The following is a 21609-nucleotide window of genomic DNA, read 5'->3' as shown; positions in this document are numbered from 1 at the left end:
ATATGTGCCTCAATCCAATTATTCTGCACAATTCAAGGAAAAAGATTCACATGCACTAGCTTCAGGAAATGACTTTCAGGGTACCTCTGAAGTTTCACAAGCAAACATGATCCTTTTTGCTGACTGCTGTGAGGCAGTCATACACCAATCTCCTGTTATATTGTCCTACTTGTAATGTGTGAATCTGTAACAAGTTGTCATTTATTAAGCAAGATAGTCTTTTAACAAAAACCTCTGAGGGCTTTTCAAAAACTCATCTTTAAAAATATGTAAAACAAAGATACTCTATATACCCTGAAAAAAATGCTTATTTCACATATGTGAAAAACAATAATAAAAATTCTGACAAAATTGAGAGACATACAAGACAGGTCTTCAAGGATTAAATACTGTTAAGTCTTAAAACATGTTGCAATTATGTTCACAATGTAAGGTTCATTAAACATTTTTAAAAAACACATTACATTAGTTAGAACTGCTTCGTAAGGTATTTCAGTTACAAGGCCTATTTTGACAGGTCACCGATTTGAGAACTTAACTGAGAATTTCAGTTTCTTGACTTTTTTTTTTTTTTTTTTTTGAGACAGAATCTTGCTCTGTCACCCAGGCTGGAGTGCAGTAGGGCAATCTTGGCTCACTGCAACCTCTGCCTTCCAGGATCAAGTGATTCTTGTGCCTCAACCTCCCCAGTGGCTGAGATCACAGGCACATGCCACCACACCCTTTTTTTTTTTTTTTTTTTTTTTTGTATTTTTAGTAGAGACAGGGTTTCACCATGTTGGCCAGGCTGGTCTTGAACTCCTGACCTCAGGTGATTCTCCCACCTCGGCCTCCCAAAGTGCTGGGATTACAGGCATGAATCACCGCGGCAGGCCAGTTTCTTGACTTTTTATTTACAGTTATAAAACAATTATGAGAGCCAAAGGAGCCAGGATCACCTTCCAAAACATTTTGTTTTGTACTTCCCTGATTTATGAGGCATTCTTCTCAAAGCAGGATATTACAGTGCAGATTAAAACCAGATATTAAAGTTAATGGTGACAAATTATTAAGTGGTTTGAAGAAATCCTTAGAATATTAGATACAGTAGAGAGACTTACTGGCAGAATAAGAAGTCTACTGGGGTTCAAAGCTTAGATTTTATATTTCTGCCATGGTATCTCAACACTTTCTCTGGGATAGTACCATGCCCTAAAAAATACCTGTTAGGCAGACAAGTCTAAATCTCCTTTTTCAGGACAATAGGACAAAACTGAACTTGAGGCAATAGTTGAAGAATTTTACCCTGTTTTTCAAGTTTAATTTTTTTGAGATCAGAAAAGTAAAATTAGAAACTAGAATCCTTCATGTAAAAAAATATATGCATATCACAATTTATTAAACTCTAACATCTAACAGCAGAAACACCAGGATTAAGTAAGAACATGCATGAACTAAAATTTAGATAAGATATTCAAAATAAGTTAAATTTACCAGAGTCCTGCATTTGGCCTCTCTCATGTTATTGTCTCTATTTTGCAATTTGTTTTGTTCAGGAAGCCTCTGATTTTAATATTTAAAGTGTCACCTGAGAAGAGTAACCTCAATTCTTCATGTTTTCTCAACAGTCTTAGAGGGGTTGGACATCATTAATAAAAGATACTAAATCAGAGAACCTAAGAACTCTAAGATTCTGTCGAGTTCCTTTACCATTTTCAGTCACTTTCTAAAAGGGATTTAACTTCACATTATCAAGTAACATTTTACACTAAAAACACAATTTATATAGCCCTAAAATAATAGCACTTAAGAGATCTAAATGAATTCCACCAATGCAAACAAAGGTTATATACTGTATTAGTAATTTTATACCACTGTACTTTATTTCATGGAGAAAAAGGCAAAGAGAATCTAAATATTTAGATCTGTGAAAGATACTAGAAAAAAATAGATTTTTAAATGCTTCTGATCCTCCCAAAATACTCTTGATTTTGACTCTATATATAGTCTATAGAACACAAAAGCAACTGTAAAATGCATTTGGGAAGAGATGATGCCATACTCAAAGAAACTACAAATTTTGACAGCATTAAAAAAAACTGACAAGATACATTTTGTTATTGAGAAAAAAGTGTGCACACTGAAGAACATAGGATATGTAATATTTGTGATAATTTAAGTCATACTTTGTGCTTATACTATGCCCTTTATTCAGGAGTGCAAAACACTTAATCAAAAAGAGCATCCTTCACATATTTAGAGTACACTGAGGCACAGAAAGTTTGCCCAAGGCAAGATAGAAAGTCAGGTTTATAGACACAAAATGATCTAGAATTGTTCATGTCCAATTCCTTAAAATACAAATTGTAGACTATTCGTTATGCCTCCATCTTATTTTATCAAACATTAGTAATTTTACTAAGTTTATGCATAAGTACTGTGTGATAGGTAATGCCCAGAAGGTTTTTATCATGTTTTAAAATAACTAGTGCATGGAATAGGAAAAGTTAATCAAATGTAAATCAATTCACTTTTTTTTTTTTTTTTTTTTTTTTTGAGATGGAGTCTCGCTCTGTCGCCCAGGCTGGAGTGCAGTGGCAGGATCTCAACTCACTGCGAGCTCTGCCTCCCGGGTTCACGCCACTCTCCTGCCTCAGCCTCCCGAGTAGCTGGGACTACAGGCGCCCGCCACCTCGCCCAGCTAGTATTTTTGTATTTTTTAGTAGAGACGTTTCACCGTGTTAGCCAGGATGGTCTCAATCTTCTGACCTAGTGATCCGCCCATCTCTGCCTCCCAAAGTGCTGGGATTACAGGCATGAGCCACCGCACCCGGCCACACTTTTGCTTTTTAACAAAACTTAAATAAATGAGCTATTTGCGGACAGTTCTGGAAATTCTTGCCTTGATTTTTCTCCAGCAAGATTTTAGATATGTAGTTCACATGTCAATGTTAATATATGAATAATTATTTTCTTATTTATTGGACTTCTAGTTCTCTTTCCTCTCATGATCCATCTCTTAGTGAACTGACTTTCTGATTCATTGAAAGCAAAATGCTAAGAAGGTTTTGTGCAAGTGCAAAATGGTTAATCTTGGGTTTGGTCAACTAGTCTCTGATATTAACTTCTTTAGTTAAGCCAAGATCAAGAAGTATGAGAAAGAACTTGAAATATGAGAATTTGACACATAATATGGGATAAGTAGTCAATATTAGAAATATGAGACAATAAAAACAAGATATATTCCAAAGCCTAATCCTAAACTTAAATCTATGCTTCATTCAACTCTGAACCTGACCTTGAAACACGGAAGAATTTACTTTACCTAAGCACACTGGACCAGTGTAAAACCAATGCCAATTTTAGCTGCCTCATACTGCTTAATGTGTATATGTACACATGTATTCTTAAAATGGTGATTCTTAAATTGAAGGGAAGTTCTGAATTCTTTTGAGACTCTAACAGAGGTCCTGATAACTTGCTTCAGAAACACACACGTACAGTAAGTGTTGATCATGTACTACAGATCACAGCATTGTGGATGCAGTGGGATTAGACATGAAGAAAAATTTTAGATTTTCAATAACGACTCTGGTTACTAACCTTAAGGAATATACTTAGACTCGGAAAGTAAAAGGACAGTGCAGTGACCATATTTGTTCATTCATCTGCCTATTTTCAAATCTAACGATGATGTGCTGGATGCAAATGTGTCCCTAATCTAGGCTATAAATGATAAAAACAAAGATGTTTAAGTTCTAACTTTTGTTAGCAGTATACATCTAATAATTTCCAAGTATTACAAAATACTTGGAAGGAGAGACTTTAATATACCACTATCAAAATCCTATGTACCCAAACCAGCAATGAAATGGCTGGATATATAATGTTACCTTGGGCAAAATTTAAGAAAATAAAGACACAGCGCTACATTTTTTTTTTTTGAGACGGAGTCTCGCTCTATTGCCCAGGCTGGTGTGCAGTGGTGTGATCTCAGCTCACTGCAACCACTGCTTCCTGGGTTCAAGCGATTCTCCTGCCTCAGCCTCCCAAGTAGTGCCCACCACCATGCCTGGCTCATTTTTGTATTTTTAGTAGACACAGGGTTTCACCATGTTGGCCAGGCTGGTCTCGAACCCCTGATCTCAGATGATCCACCTGCCTCGGCCTCCCAAAGTGCTGGGATTACAGGCATGATCTAAATTCTTTATACCCTTTAAGGACAGGAAACCAGTATCTCTGAAAAGTTTGTGTGTTTTAATACAATTTACATTTCATTTTTTCCCCCCACAGTAATCAAAGCAAACATTTTATCATTATTATTCTTGGTATATCAAACTAAATTCCAGGAATGTAAGAAAGTCTGACTTGGAAATATTACATAGAAAAAGGCTGAATTAACACATTACATTTTTTAGTTTTTCCTCGTAAGTATATATTGACATCTACTTATCTGATAGCAGCACTGCTGGTTTTGAGTGAGTTTTGTTTTGTTTTGTTTCCTTCCAGAGGGAATGCAGTATGGCAGTATTTTCTTTGGAACAAATTAAGAAGATAGTAACAAATAACAGAGGAAATACTTCTACACATATATTTTCCGTGGGCAATAAATAGATAAGTATATAATTATGAAAAAATATGCCTCAACTATGCTTTTTAAAATTTCTCAAGGTTTACTGGTTTTTCTTATTAAAATATAATGCACTATCACTACTATCTGTCCCGAGAAAAACAAACCCTGAGGTTTGAGTTTCCACCTTCAGCCAATAGTGATATCAAGAGTAAACTTGGATTGAGGTCAACCTGTTTGAGCCAATAGAGAGTTCTGCAGTATATCGGGTTATTATTACTAATGTATACATATTCTAGGTTATAATCAAGATACTCATGAAATATTTTCTATCAGAGTTTTATATCCCAAACAGGTTCTTTGATGATTTATCATACTACCATAGGAAATTTGAAGAAATAACGAATTGTGTAACAGAAATAGACATGCAATATAGAGGACATAAAAGATACAGCTTGACCCTGGATTTTTCCCTTAGAATAATTCCTTCCATAAATAAGACTTTATTTTTACATATAGATTCATCCTATAACTGGTCTAGGATCATAAAGTTAATGACGTAGTTGAAAAAATCCAGACCACACATTTCTGTGGTCTTTTGTCACCCTAGACCACACACACAAAAAAACATTCTCCAAGTGGATGCTCAGGTCAGATTATGATGCTCTTAAATAAAGAAATGTACTGAAGCTTAGAATGTAAAGTACACAACTATTTGCAGCAGCAATAGTCTTTCAAAATGACTAAAACAAACTTTTAAATATAAGGCATATAAAACAGACTATTGAGGACAGTTTTCCAAACTATATATAGAAACACAGGAAAATATGTGTGGCCTCATAATAAAGTTAAATAAATAGTATTTCTGAGTTCTATAAACACTATAAGAGGTTATAGTTTTATTTGGTTCCCATAAGTTAAAAACTCTGATTGCTTTTACATTAATTCCTCCAAATTCTTAGCTACTCTCAGATTTTTTTTTTTTTTTTTTTTTTTGAGATGGAGTCTCGCTTTGTTGCCCAGGTTGGAGTGCAGCAGTGCGATCTCGGCTCACTGCAACCTCCGCCTGTCGGGTTCAAGCAATTCTCCTGCCTCAGCCTCCTGAGTAGCTGGGACTACAGGCGCCCGTCACCATGCCCGGCTGATCTTTTGTATTTTTAGTAGAGATGGGGTTTCACCATGTTGGTCAGGCTGGTCGTGAACTCCTGACCTCAGGTGATCCGCCCGCCTTGGCCTCCCAAAGTGTTGGGATTACAGGTGTGAGCCACTGCACCTGGCCCTCTCAGATTTTTATTAATGTCTTTTCACAAGACACAGAGATTATCTCTAACTTCCTTTCAGAAATGTGCTTTTTCATTGGTTTTAATAAGTACATTTAATTTTCTAGCAATAAACATGACTTAAAATTTAAGGTTCAAGGTAATACTAGAAAAAGGTAGACACTGAACTATCTGCTTTTCTACATCCCCATATTTACAAGGCCTAGCATCCACTGTGCTTTCCTCCATATACTCAATCACATTGCCAATAAATAGTAACTGTGGTCCAGGTTACCTATGATAAAGACTCCAAAATTCCTCAAAATTTTACAACACTACAAAGTCATTAATATCTGATATTGATAGGTTATAAGTATTAGTGTTATGCAACCTTTTGCTATTGGAAAAGAAATACAAATCTTTATTTTTGCTATCTAAATTAAATCTAAGCTCCATGATCAATTCTCAAGATAATACCTAAAATGTACATTCCTAAATAAAGGTAAAGCTGTTTAAGGGCTGAACTAGTCCAATATACAATTAAGGGTTATTTATTCCTATTATTTTGTTTGTTTTTGTTTTTTTTTTTTGAATCCCTATGTTAAACCCGTGGTTTCTCATGGATTAGATCATAATTTAACATTGTAAAATTTCAGAAACTATTGTGCTAATATTTAGATTTCAGGAAGGAATCAGACTAAATCAATTACCTCCATTCATTGTTAGAACAGAAGATATAATAGCTTACTAACTGATATGAGTTATGAATGTCACTATGACACAAAATTTGCTGTGATTTGCTTATCTGGCTACAAGTGCAGTATTTTTCACGAATGACAACACACAGCATTTCCAACTTGTAACATGAAACTCCAGCTCATAAAGAGTGTATTGTGTGACTTGAAAAAGTCTGATTGTAACTAAGTAACAACCTTTCCCCTGAAAAAACATGAACAAAATCCATTGGGAAATCAGGCACAGACGGTATTGATCGGGTTTTCTTCCTTTCGTCCTGTGGTTTTGTTTCTCAAGACATATAGGTGGTTCCAACAGAAGCCAACACTTGTTACAAAATAACACAGCTATTTTTTTCCTTTTCTTTTTCTTTATCTTTTTCTCGCGGTTCCTTCCGTTTACGTTCACTATTCCCAGATTGTCTTCCACTTGATGGAGAGGCTTGTGCTGGCTGGCCCTGCTTTAAGAAAAATACGCAGGAAAAAATTAATCTAAGGGACTTATTCATGGTTATATAGAAACAAAAATCATAACAGTGGAAGGAATCACTGATGGAAAAAGAAGTTAGCTATTGGTATAAAGATTTGTTATATTACGTGGTATATGAGCAGTTGCCTCTACCATTCTGGATATAATTAATGCATTCATTATTCTAAATAAATAAAATTTCTTTTTTTTTTGAGACAGAGTCTGGCACCGTTGCCCAGGCTGGAGTGCAATGGCATAATCTTGTCTCACTACAACCTCCGCCTCCTGGGTTCAAGAGATTCTCCCGCCTTGGTCTCCCACGTAGCTGGGATTATAGGTGCCTGCCACCACGCCCGGCTAACTTTTTGTGTTTTTAGTAGAGACGGGGTTTCACTATGTTGGCCAGGCTGGTCTCGAATTCCTGCCTTCTTGATCCGCCCACCTTGGCATCCCAAAGTCAGTATTTCAAACAGTAAATAACATAAGATTATATTGCCTAAAGTCAAATTGAAGACACATTTGTCAAAAGTTTAGAAAATGTTAAAGAAAGTGACACCTTTTGATAAACTATAATAGTTCTTCAAAACCTCACTAAATTCCATAATAAACAGATTTTTTTTTTTTTTTTTTTTGAGATTGAGTCTCAGTCTGTTAGACTGGAGTGCAGTGGCATGATCTCAGTTCACCGCAACCTCTGCCTCCTTGGTTCAAGAGATTCTCCTGCCTCAGTCTCCTGAGTAGCTGGGACTACAGGTGCATGCCACCACGCCCAGCTAATTTTTTATATTTTTAGTAGTGACAGGGTTTCATCATATTGGCCAGGCTGGTCTCGAACTCCTGACCTCGAGATCCACCTGTCTTGGCCTCCCAAAGTGCTGGGATTACAAGTGTGAGTCACCGCACCCAGCCATAATAAACAGATCTTAAAAGGAGAAAAGAACCCCTGAGAACTGGGAGTGTGGAATGTGAAATAAGACACCTTTTTTGAGTGAAAAGCTAGGCATAACGTGGTAGGATTTAACTATTAAGCTTGGAGTAGTCAATATTTGAGCTAGAAATAGAAATTTTATACTTATTTTAATGGGGACTTCTATATTTAGTTTTATGAGACTTAAAAGGGCATCTTGCTTTTTTTGTATGCCCAAATCAGAATTTCTTGTATATCTGAATCAAAAGGAACAGTCTAGGCCAGGCACGGTGCCTCACGCCTGTAATCCCAGCACTTTGGGAGGCCGAGGTGGGTGAATCCCTTGAGGTCAAGAGTTTGAGACCAGCCTGGCCAATATGGTGAAACCCCATCTCTACTAAAAATACAAAAATTAGCTGAGCGTGGTGGCACACACCTGTAATCCCAGCTACTTGGGAGGCTGAGGTAGGAGAATTGCTTGAACCCATGAGGTGGAGTTTGCAGAGAGCCGAGATTGCACCACTGCACTCCAGCCTAGGCGTCAGAGTGAGGCTCCATCTGAAAAAAAAAAAAGAACAGCAGTCTGGCATGGTATAAATATAAAAGGAGGGGAATATTTTTAACTTAATGAAATGAGATTTAACATGTAGAATCTCACCATTATATTTTAAGTGCTTTAAACGGTTTACGGAAAGTGAAAAGTAGGGAGATGTCAATCTTTGTTGAATACCTAGTACATGTTAAACATTGGGCTAAGCCCTAATATTATTTGTTGTTCACAACAAACTTAAGAGTTCTTCATTTTACAGATAGGGAAAATGAGGCTAAGAGAGGCAGAGGATGTCATCCAAGAGATTGCAACTAGAAGGAAAGACAGGAGCAGGAAATGCAAATCTACATTTATCTGGATCCAAAGTCTATATTTTTTCTAGTAGTACCTCATACTGCCCTCTAGTTGATAGAAAGGACTTCGTCCAAATTGACTTATTTTCTTGGCAGCTATTATGAATTTTAGAAATAAATTTGAAAATCAGAATCTCAGGAGAAAATATTTTACTAAACGAGATACAAGCTTAGGACAATGTCATAAAACCCATGGGTGCTAAATTCCTAACAAAATGGAAGAGTTAATACCTAATTTAAAATTTTTTATCTCAAGTGAAATTTACTGCTAAGGTGATCATCGCCTTTTTTTTTTTTTTTTTTTTTGAGAAGGAATCTTGTTCTATCATCCTGACTGGAGTGTAGCGGCACAATCTCAGCTCACTGCAACCTCTGCCTTCCAGGTTAAGCAATTCTCCTACCTCAGCCTCCTAAGTAGCTGGGATTACAAGTGTTCACCACCATGCCCGGCTAATTTTTGTATTTTTAGTAGAGACGGGGTTTTGCCATGTTGGCCAGGCTGGTCTCCAACTCCTGGCCTCAAGCAATCTGCCTGCCTCGGCCTCCCAAAGGGCTGGGATTACAGGTGTGAGCCACTGCACCCAGCTGTGATCATCACATTTAAGACTCAGAACACTAGTTTTTACCTGAGCCTGTGTAGAAGCAGCAGCAGCAGCAGCTGCTGCTTGTTCCTGTTCCTGATAGTATTGAGAAGCCCGTCTGTCCTCTTCCTCTTGGAGTTTCTTTGCTAGTTCCAAATCACTGATTCCTTCTGGGATTTGTTCCCAATTGATCTCTTGGCTCTGCTGTTCTTGTTGTAGAGATAATGCCATAAGATAATCCTAAGAAATTAAATTATAACCATCATTAGCCATGAGATTTTGCCCAAGAATGAATGACTGCAAATATAGATGCTATATCTATAAAGCTGTAAGAATGGCTTTAAAAAAATATGCCACGCCCGGGCAATATAGCAAGACCCTGTCTCTACAAAAAAAGTTTAAAAATCAGCCACGTGTGGTGATGTGCACCTGTAGTCCTAGCTACTTGGGAGGCTGAGGCAGGAGGATTGTGTCAGCCCAGGAGTTTGAGGTTACAGTGAGTTATGATCTCCTCACTGCACTCCATCCAACACGGGTGACAGAGACCCTGTCTATAAAAATGAATAAAAACAAAAAAAGAAAAAGAAAACAATATAAAATGACAAATAATTAAAATAAAATAAAAACCATTTTATTTTAAATATTAAAATGACAGTTACCTTCCTAAGTATTTCCCTTGGGGAGCTATGAACTTATTTCAGTGATTCTGTCATTGTTCTAAATATTTTTGGAGGCCAGGCGCGGTGGCTCACGCCTGTAATCCCAGCACTTTGGGAGGCCAAGGCAGGTGGCTCGCTTGAGCCCAGGAGTTCAAGACCAGCCTGGCCAATATGGTGAAACCCCATCTCTATGAAAAACACAAAAATTAGCCAGGTGTAGTGGTGCACACCTGTAATTCCAGCTACTCAGGAGGCTAAGGCAGGAGAATCACTTGAACCTGGGAGGCGGAGGTTGCAGTGAGCCAAGATCATGCCACTGCACCCCAGCCTGGGCGACACAGCAAGACCCGGTCGCAAAAAAAAAAAAAACTGGGGGGAACGTATTTGAAATTGTTTTTGGAAGCCATATATAGGCAGTCAAGAAAGCTAAAAACAAAACAAAACAAAAAGTAGAGGGGAGCCAGGTACAACGGCACACACCTATAATCCCAGCACTTTGGGAGGCTGAGGCGGGCAGGCTGCTTGAGCCCAGGAGTTTGAGACCAGCCTGAGCAACATGGCAAAACTCTATTTCTGCAAAAAACACACAAAAAATTAGCTGGGCATGGTGACACATGCCCGTGGTCCCAGCTACATGTAGGGGAGGCTGAGGTGGGAGGATCACTTGAGCCCAGAAAGTTGAGGCTACAGTGAGCTGTGATCACACCATTGCACTGTAGCCAAGGTGACTGAGACCCTGTTTCATGTATAAATAAATAAGTAAATTGGTTTAAAGAATTTTTAAAAGTTCCCCATTTACAAAAGAAACACATGCTTATAGGCAATTCAGACAAAACTGAAAACCATAAATAACAAAATTTAAATCACCATAATATCATTACACAGGACAACTACTGTTAACAGTAGTTTATTATTATTTTTCTACATTCCCATACAAATTCAAACCAACCCTCTGAAACTACTGCAATGTTTTCTTTTCCATTTAGTGTCCTAAAAGTCTTCTGTTTTAAAAAATAAGAATTTCCCAAGATTATTAAATATTCTTCTAAAAGATGATTTTTAAAGACAACATAGTAGCCATCATATAGTCTTACTCAATTATTTAACCATCTCCTTCCTACTCCCATGTACACACTCAGATTACTTTCTATCAGAAAAAGTGCATTTTGGTCAAGCGTTAATATCCACTTTATTAAGAGTCAGTGCTGACTAAAATTTGACCAGTCTGTGTACCTCCTCCCCCATCTACCCTCAAAATAAGATAATTTTAAATAATACAGAGGATGGGTAAACGGTTTTTGCCTGTGGCCAGGTGGGGTGGCTCACGCCTGTAATCCCAGCACTTTCGGGGGCCAAGGCGGACAGATCACTTGAGCCCATGAGTTCGAGACCAGTGTGGGTAACATGGCGAAACCCTGCCTCCACTAAAAATACAAAAATTAGCCAGGTGTGGTGGCACATGCCTGTAGTCCCAGTTACTCGGGAGGCTAAGGTGAGAGAATTGCTTGAGCCTAGGAGGTGGAGGCTGCAGTGAGCCAAGATCGCACCACTGTACTCCAGCCTGGGTGACAGAGTGAGACCCTGTCTCAAAAAATAAAAAAGGTTGTTGCCTGTAAAGATCTTGTCATACATATAGCATGACTATCTCATGGATATAAAGATATAAATAATTTGTCCTTCAAGTTCTTCTGATTCCTCAAACTCTGTTCTTTACGAAGCCTCATGGTCTTGAATCCACTTCTTCCTTGCTGCTTCCAGATAACAATCTCAACACCTTATCTGGACTACTGTGACAATCTATTGCTTTGCCTTCATCCCCCTGCTCCAATTTTTTCTTGGCTCACTGCAACCTCCGCCTCCCAGGTTCAAGCGATTCTCCTGCCTCAGTCTCCCGAGTAGCTGAGACTATACAGGTACATGCCACCATGCCCAGCTAATCTTTTGCATTTTTTAAATTAGAGATGGGGTTTCACTATGTTAGCCAGGATGGTCTTGATCTCCTGACCTCGTGATCGGCCCGCCTTGGCCTCCCAAAGTGCTGGGACTATAGGTGTGAGCCACTGCGCCTCGCTTTTTTTTTTTTTTTTGAGACAGACTCTTGCTCTGTCACCCAGGTTGGAGTGCAATGGCACGATCTTGGCTCACTGCAACTTCTGCCTCCTGGGTTCAAGCGATTCTCTCACCTCAGCCTCCCGAGTAGCTGGGGTTACAGGTGCGCACCACCACACCTGGCTAATCTTTGTATGTTTAGTAGAGACAGGGTTTCGCCATGTTGGCCAGGCTGGTCTTGAACTCCCAATCTCAGGTGATCCACTCACCTCGGCCTCTCAAAGTGCTGGGATTATAGGCGTGAGCCACCATGCCCGGCCCAATATTTTTTATATATAATGTAACGCTTAGAAAAATCCCGCACATTTCTCTTAACATTTAAAACACAATACCTGTGTATAGCTTCTGAAGGAAAATGAGCACAATGACTTTCAGAACTGTTTTTCAAAGAAAAGTCCTAGAAGCATATTTGTTTGAATTAAATATTCTTTTGTGTACTTGATACCTGCTCTTCAAATTGCCATTATAGGACTTAACATATAACATGCGTTGGTCAAATATCTGCCTCCCCTACTAGGCTCAGCATCTTTAAGGACAGGACGGAATGATTTATCTTTGTATCCCTAGGACCTAAGTGTCATGCCAGGAATACAACTCCTCACTGAATATTGGCTAACTGAACACAGTCTTTGTGCACTTAAATTGTTATGAGTGAAATATATGCCAACTGTTTAATATGACCATATTTTTGCTTCAGTCAGGGAAGAATTCACATCACCATCATGCCTCTAATAATAAACAGACCTGTGGCTCCAAGCCTGCCCACTTATGGCAGGCAAAAATCTCATCTGTCTGTCAAAAAAAAAAAAAAATCTCATCTGTCTCATTTCTAAATGCAAGTTCTATTCACTAGTGTGCCTCCTGCTATAAATGTCTACTCCTTCTTACCTTGGCCTCTAAGGTTTAGAATATCCACCCATTCTTTATACAGTATATGCTACCTTCCAGATTCTCTCTCCTCTATTTTTTCTTTTTTTTGTTTTTTTGTTTTTTTTTTTGAGACGGAGTCTCGCTCTGTCGCCCAGGCTGGAGTGCAGTGGCCGGATCTCAGCTCACTGCAAGCTCCGCCTCCTGGGTTCACGCCATTCTCCTGCCTCAGCCTCCCGAGTAGCTGGGACTACAGGCGCCCGCCACCTCGCCCGGCTAGTTTTTTGTATTTTTTTTAGTAGAGACGGGGTTTCACCGTGTTAGCCAGGATGGTCTCGATCTCCTGACCTCGTGATCCGCCCGTCTCGGCCTCCCAAAGTGCTGGGATTACAGGCTTGAGCCACCGCGCCCGGCCTCCTCTACTTTTTCTAACTAGTCAAAATATAACTCAGATATGTGCTCATCTCTTCATCTTTGCCACCGAAGGCTAAGCCGTCATCAGCTCTTGCTTGGACTGTTTGTCTCTGCTTAAACCTGTATCCTTCCTATGTATTCTCCAAATAGCAGTCTTTTAAAAAGGTAAAGAAGATCCCATCACTTCCATGTTTAATGCTTGACATAGCTTCTCTACTGCAATTAGAATAAAATTCAAACTTCTCACCCTAACCTTCACAGTTCAATATGATCTGGCCTTCTGCACCAAAGTACATAATTAATGTACATGTAGAATGATCACCAACTATTCAGAAGTGTCAGGAAAATTTCACAAGTATATTGATGAATTAATCTTTAGTTGAAAAATTTTGGATAACTGAATTCACATTTGAAAAATATCAGCATTTTAAGCACTATAAAGAAGACAATACAAATTTACCTGATCTATCTGATCTTGTTGTCCTTTGTATACAGTTTCAGGATCTGAAGGAGGCCGAAGACGAAATTCTGAGTCACAGAAATTTCCATCACCATCTACGTTGTGTAGGCTTTCCCAAACAACTTTTTCTTCAGTAAGAAACCCCTGGTCCGTTACCAACAAATACAGTTGACCCTTAATAAGAAGTAACAAAAGAAAAAAGACTGTTAAATTGATCAAAACTAGAAATATAGTATTTAAGGAAAGTTTTATAATCTATATCTTCAGAATGTATTAAACATTCCTACTGTTTAGATCTGTACAACACGATAAATAGACCAAGTAGATATTTTACTTCCTCAAATCCACTCGGCTTTGAATATAGTTTTTATTTGGCACACTACACTATAACAAGAAATAAGAGCTCTTGGCATGCTCAGCTAATGTATGACTTATAAACACCTTTGGGGGGTTTATATTCTCATTTCACAAAATAGAAAAACACCATACAAATTCCTGAAAAAGATATTACAGTCATAAAAAATGATACCATGTTGCCTATTTTTTTTTCCAATTAAGCCTATATGACTAATCCAATCCATACCAATTTTTCCTTTCTCTGCACCATTAGTTACTCTTGTTTTATACACCAATAATACTTTTCACCTACTCTGTATTATCAATGTACTTCTTTTGTATACCAATAATACAGATACAATGCAATTGTTTTGTACTTGTTTTGTATCACCAAATTGCCCAGTATTGATTGTATTTTCCTGCCTTATCCCATAGCCTCTGTACCTGCATAAAATTTTTTTTTTTAATTTTTGTGGATACATAGTAGGTGTGTGTATTTGTGGGTTACTTGATTTTTTTTTTTTTTTTTTTTTTTTTTTGGAGAAGGAGTCTCACTTTGTCACCCAGGCTGCAGTGCAGTGGTGTGATCTCAGCTCACTGCAACCTCCGCCTCCCGGGTTCAAGTGATTCTCCTGCCTCAGCCTCCTGAATAGCTGCGACTACAGGCATGTGCCACCACGACCGGCTAATTTTTTGTATTTTTAGTAGAGATGGGGTTTCACCGTGTTAGCCAGGATGGTCACGATCTCCTGACCTTGTGATCTGCCCGCCTCAGCCTCCCAAAATGCTGGGATTACAGGCGTGAGCCACCGTGCCCAGCCTACATGGTATTTTGATACACGCATGCAATGCATAACAATCATGAGGGTAAATGTGGTATCCATCCTCTCAAACACTTACTGCTTGTGTTACAAACAATCCAATTACACTCTTTTAGTTATTTTAAAATGTAAAATTAAATTATTTTTGACTATACTCACACTCTGTGTTAGCAAATGCTAGGTCTCACTCATTCTGTTTTTTTTTTCTTTTTAACATCCATTAACCATCCATCCCGCCTGCCTCCAAATACCCATCCCAGCCTCTGGTAACCATCATTCTACTCTCTTATCTCCAGGAGTTCAATTGTTTTAATTTCTAGCTCCAAAAAAAAAAGAAAGAACATGCGAAGTATGTCTTTCTGCGCCTGGCTTATCTCACTTAACATTATGACCTCCAGTTCCATCCATGTTGTTGCAATTGACAGGATGTCATTTTGTTTTGTGTGTGAATAGCACTCCATTGTGTATGTGTACCACATTTTCTTTATCCACTTGTTTGTCAATGGACACAGCTTGATTCCAAATCTTGTCTAGTGCAAATAGTGCTGCAATAAACATGGGAGTGCAGATACCTCTTTGATACACTGATTTCCTTTCTTTTGGGTATATTCTTAGGAGTGGGATTGCTGGACTGTACAGTAGCTCGATTTTTAGTTTTTTGAGGAACCTCTAAACTGTTCTCCATAGTGGTTGTACTGATTTATATTCCCATCGACACTGTATGAGGGTTCCCTTTTCTCCATATCCTCACAAACATTTGTTGTTGTCTTTCAGAAAAAAGACATTTTAATTGGGGTGAGATGATATCTCACAGTTTTGATTTGCATTTATCAGATGACCAGTGATGTTCAGCACCTTTTCACATACCTGTCTGCCATATGTATGTCTTTTTTCTTTAAGATGGAGTCTCACTCTGTTGCCCAGGCTGGAGTGCAGTGGCATGATCTTGGCTCACTGCAACCTCCATCTACCAGGTTCAAGTGATTCTCCTGTCTAAGGCTTCTGAGTAGCTGGGATTACAGGTGCCCACCACCACACCAGGCTAATTTTTGTATTGTTAGTAGAGATGGGGTTTCACCATGTTGGCCAGGCTGGTCTCGAATTCCTGACCTCAAGTGATCTGCCCACCTTGGCCTCCCAAAGTGCTGAGATTACAGGTGTGAGCCACCACATCTGGCTCCATTTGCATGACTTCTTTTGAGAAATGTCTATTGAAATCATTTTGCCATTTTAAATTTGATTTAACTGATGAGATTTTTTTTTTTCCTAGAGAGCTGTTATATATTCTGGTTATGAATCCGTTGTCACATGGGTAGTTTGCAAATGTTTTCTCCCATTTGGTGGGTTGTCCCTTCATTTTTTTTTTTTTTTTTTTTTTTTTTTTTTAGGCAGAGTCTGGGTCCCACTCTGTCGCCCAGGCTGGAGTGCAGTGGTGCAATCTCGGCTCACTGCAGCCTCAGCTTCCTGGGTTCAGGTGACTTTCCTGCCTCAGACCCAAGTAGCTGCAACTACAGGAGCACACCACCACGCCTGGCTAATGTTTGTATTTTTAGTAGACAGGATTTTGCCATGTTGGCCAGGCTAGTCTTGAACTTCTGAGCTCAGGTAATCCTCCCACTTCAGCCTCCCAAAGTGCTGGGATTACAGGCATGAGCCACCACACCCAGCCACTTTGTTGAAGGTATCCTTTGCTGTGCAGAATTTTTTTAACTTGATATGGTCCCATCTGTCCACTTTCACTTTGTTGCCTGTGCTAGTGGGGTATTACCCAAGAACTCTTTGTTCACTTCAGTGTCTTAGAAAGTGCCTCCAATGTTTTCTTTTAGTCATTTCATAGTTTGAGGTCTTGGATTTAAGTCTTTATTCCTTTTTTTTTTTTTTTTTTTTGAGACAGAGTCTTGTTACCCAGGCTGGAGCACAGTGGCACGATCTTGGCTCACTGTAAGCTCTCCATTCTCCTGCCTCAGCCTCCTGAGTAGCTGGGACTACAAGCACCCACCACCACGCTGGCGAATTTTTTTTATTTTTAGTAGAGACGGGGTTTCACTGTGTTAGCTGGGATGGACTTGATCTCCCGACCTTGTCATGATCCACCTGTCTCAGCCTCCCAAAGTGCTAGGATTACAGGTGTGAGCCACCATGCCCAGCATTTTTTTTTTTTTTTTTTGAGACAGAGTCTCGCTCTGTCATCTAGGCTAGAGTGCAGTGGTATGACCCCAGCTCATTAAAACCTCTGCCTCCCAGGTTAAAGGAATTCTCCTGCTTCAGCCTTCCAAGTAGCTGGGATTATAGGCATGCACTACCACACCCAGCTAATTTCTGTGCTTTTAATAGAGACAGAGTTTCACCATGTTGGCCAGGATGGTCTAGAACTCCTGACCTCAAGTGATACATCTGCCTTGGCCTCCCGAAATGCTGGGATTACAGGCGTGAGCCTGTAGAGGCGCCTGACCGCTTTAGTCCATTTTGGCTTGATTTTTGTATATGAGATATGGGAGTCCAGTTTCATTTTTCTGCATGTGGATATCCAGTTTTCCCAGTACCATTTATTGATGAGACTCTTCCTTCCCCAACGTATGTTCTTGGCACCTTTATTGAAAATGAGTTCATTGTAGGTATGTGGATTTGTTTCTGTGTTCTGTATTCTGTTCCATTAGTCTATGTGTCTGTTTTCATGCAAGTGTCATGCTGTTTTGGTTACTATAGCTCTGTAATATAATTTGAAGTCAGGTAATGTGATTCCTCCAGTTTTATTCCTTTTGCTTTGGATAGCTTTAGCTACTCTGGCTGTTTTGTGGTTCTATATAAATTTCAGGATTTTTAAAGTATTTCTTTGAAGAATGTCATTTATATTTTTATAGGGATTGCATTGTATCTATAGATTGCTTTGGGTAGTACAGAGATTTTTAACAATACTGATTCTTCCAATACATGAACACAGATCATCTTTCTATTTTTTGGTGTCCTCTTCAATTTCTTTTTTGAGATGGAGCCTCTGTCATCCAGAGTGCAGTGATATCACAGCTCACTGGAGCCTTGAGCTTTTGGGCCCAAATAATCCTCCCACCTCAGCCTCCAGAGTAGCTAGGACTACAGGCATGTGCCACCATATCTGGCTAATTTTTTATTTTTTCTAGAGATGGGGTTTTTCTGTGTTGCCCAGGCTGGTCTCAAACCCCTGGGCTTAAGCAATCTGCCTGCTTCGGCTTCCCAAAGTGCTGGGATTACAGGTGTGAGCCACCATACCTGGCCTTCCTAACATATTTTTAATACCCAGCTTGGGTCTACCTCATCCTATGATAATTTAAGAGAAAAACAAAAAGTCCTTTCCAGCTAATTTTCCACTGAATAGATCTGACCCTTCTCTTTATACTTATCACAACTCATTTCAACATATCATTTAATATTACATAATGTCTCTGTTTTACAATTTATGTAGATCATATATTACACTGGCTATTTTCCAACCATAATCTTATTAGTAATTTTCCCCCAGATGATGCTTTTGTATGAGGGTTCTTCTCTTTTTTTTTGAAACAAAGTCTTGCCCTGCCACCCAGGTTTTAGCACAGTTGGGTAATCTTGGCTCATGGCTCTGCCTCCCAGGTTGAAGTGATTCTTGTGCCTCAGCCTCAATAGTAGCTGGGACTCCAGGCGCACGCCACCACACAGAGCTAATTTTTGTACTTTTAGTAGAGTCAAGGTTTTGCCATGTTGGCCAGGCTGGTCTGGAACTCCTGGCCTCAAGTGATCCGCCCACCTTGGTCTCCCAAAGTGTGGGGATTACAGGCGTGAGCCACAGCACCTGGCCACGTGAGTATAAGTTTTAACTAAAAGGGTATTCCTTTCTTGGTACAGCTGATCTGTCTTCTCATAGATCATCAGCCTCAATTTCCTCCTTAGATTTTGATATTTATTTTTTGTTGTTGGTGGGTTTTTTTTTGAGACAGAGTCTTACTCTATCACCTAGGCCGGAGTGCAGTGGCACGATCTCAGCTCACTGCAACCTCCGTCTCCCAGGTTCAAGTGATTCTTGTGCCTCAGCTTCCCAAGAGTAGCTGAGATTACATGCACTTGCCACCACCCCCTGCTAATTTTTGTATTTTTAGTAGAGACAGGGTTTCACCATGTTGGCCAGGCTGGTCTCGAACTCCTGACCTCAGGTGATCCACTGCCTCAGCTTCCCAAAGTGCTGGGATTAAAGGCATGAGCCACTGTGCCCCACCTGACATTAATTTTTTAAAAAAACTGGTTCACTGTCAACAATGCAGATTATTAGTCAAAAGTTCCTTTATGTAATTATAGCATAGAAGAGCAAAATATCTGTGACTATAGTACTAGTTTAGGCCCATCTGATCCTGAGAGTCTACGGTTAAATCACTAACAATAATATTTCTTGCATTGATATTCCAGTACTTTTGCTACATTATGCAGTCAGTGCTTTCTTAACATTCAAATTTTCCAATTTCATTCATCAGTTTTTAAAATATTGAAAAATTTCATAAATAATAATATAGAATAGGTTTTAATGCATTAAATTCTTAATTATGTATTAGTTCATATTATATAAAATGTCATATTGTCACAATTTGTAAATTTATAAAATATTATTAAATTTGACAAGTTTTCTTCATCAATTAACAAATTGTGATGATATTGTCAGGTATGTTGTTACTGCAAGTGACTACTCCATGTAGAATTAATTTACGAGGGTATTTTTATATAGAATAGGTTTTCATTCAGTGTTCTTTTGTGATCCAATATGGAGGAAAGCACTGGCTAAATATTTTTGGTTAACTAACTTGTATTCAAATTACTTAACATCTCTAGGTCGGGTGTGGTGGCTCATGCCTGTAATCCTAGCACTTTGGGAGGCTGAAGTGGGCATATCACTTGAGGTCACGAGTTTGAGACCTGCCAGGCCAATATGGTGAAACCCTGTCTCTACTTTAAATACAAAGTATTTGTATTTTATGTGCCTGTAGTCTCAGCTACTTAGGAGGTTGAGGCAGGAGAATCGCTTGAACCCAAGAGGTGGTGGATCCAGTGAGCCAAGATTGTGCCACTGTACTCCAGCTTGGGCGACAGAGCGAGACTGTCTCAAAACAAACAAACAAACAAACACCAAAAAACCTTTAAAAAATTACTTAACATCTCTAGACTTTAGTTTTAGTTTTTTCTTCTTAGAAATTTTGAAGTTTCTAAGGTACTTCATAATTTGAAAATGTATACATTTCTAAGAGAGTTTCTAAAGTATTTTAAGTACTCAAAAATGAACTTACTACTCCTACTTAACAAATGTAGCCTTATCCACAAAGCACTTTCTTATCCGCCCAGACAGGCAGTGAAGCATAGCTGTTGACTTGAAAGTCAAGTTGAAAGTCAGATTGGAAATGCTTATAAGCTAAGTGGTCTTGGGCAACTTACTTAGGGTCTTTATGTCTTCCCTCAGCTATTAAGTGATAATAATAATATCCACTCCTCACAAAGGAGTTGTGAAGATTAAATGAGATAATCAATATAAAATGCTTAATAAAGTACAAGGCCCCTAATTGCTTCATAAACAGAAGATATATTCATGAGTATCACCTAAATCGATCTCAATTTCTGTGTCTATCTGCTTCTGTCTCCTATTTAAGAGAAAAAGATGAATCTCTCTGCTTGTACTATGGAATCATCACTTTCCTTATTCCAGTTTCCAATTTCCCCCCCTCCCCTTTCAATTTAAAAAGTGACAATTTTTGATATATCAACCAGCTTTAAAAATAGCTAAATTTAGGCCGGGCACGGTGGCTCAAGCCTGTAATCTCAGCACTTTGGGAGGCCGAGACGGGCGGATCACGAGGTCGGGAGACTGAGACCATCCTGGTTAACACGGTGAAACCCCGTCTCTACTAAAAAATACAAAAAACTAGCCGGGCGAGGTGGCGGGCGCCTGTAGTCCCAGCTACTCGGGAGGCTGAGTCAGGAGAATGGCGTGAACCCGGGAGGCGGAGCTTGCAGTGAGCTGAGATCCGGCCACTGCACTCCAGCCTGGGTGACAGCGCGAGACTCCGTCTCAAAAAAAAAAAAAAAAAAAAAAAAAAAAAAGCTAAATTTAATAGATTGTTACTTAAATGTAGCATTCTGTGGAAAAAAATTTCTACTATAGCATTAGTCAAAGAGGAAATAGAATAAACAAATTTATTTCTTTAACATGGTTTTAGTATTTATCCAGAATTGTACCTCCTTCTAAACTACTTTTCACTTCTAATCCCTAAACATAAAGTAAAAAAGCAAACAAAACCAACCTCAAAACTCATCTGGCTGAGTTTATGGTAAAAAATAACAACACAACAACCAACCTCAAAAACCTTGGGACTGAATATGCTTCAGAGAGATGTCAGTAATTGAAAACCAAGAGATAGGGGAAACAGTTATGACATGAATATAAAGGTCGATATGGTAAAAGCACAATCAAGGAGTCATAATAGGAAAAGAGCTATACAGATATCATTATATGAACCAAACATCTAGAAGTTATGTGATCTAGACAGGGGCC

General features: G+C 38.9%; 1 protein-coding gene across 4 annotated transcripts in view; it reads right to left on the bottom strand.

The window, feature by feature from the left end:
* Nucleotides 1-21609, bottom strand: part of MINDY2 (MINDY lysine 48 deubiquitinase 2) — an 89880-nt gene that overhangs the window by 742 nt on the left and 67529 nt on the right. For 2 of the 4 annotated variants that reach the window (XM_050796821.1, XM_050796823.1), the window contains 3 exons: nt 13912-14085; nt 9448-9642; nt 1-7003 (listed from right to left, as the gene is read on the bottom strand). The exon at nt 1-7003 is cut by the window's left edge and continues 742 nt beyond it. In XM_050796821.1, the coding sequence (XP_050652778.1) occupies nt 6875-7003; nt 9448-9642; nt 13912-14085 (498 nt within the window). In that variant the 3' untranslated portion in view covers nt 1-6874. The remainder of the gene's footprint in view (nt 7004-9447; nt 9643-13911; nt 14086-21609) is intronic. The other 2 variants (XM_050796822.1, XM_050796824.1) reach the window with 1 other exon arrangement.

The sequence above is a fragment of the Macaca thibetana genome, chromosome 7 (assembly GCF_024542745.1).
Source record: "Macaca thibetana thibetana isolate TM-01 chromosome 7, ASM2454274v1, whole genome shotgun sequence".
Classification (NCBI taxonomy): Eukaryota; Metazoa; Chordata; class Mammalia; order Primates; family Cercopithecidae; genus Macaca; species Macaca thibetana.
The sequence above is the reverse complement of the archived record's forward strand: the minus strand, read 5'-3'. Positions and strand labels throughout refer to the sequence as shown.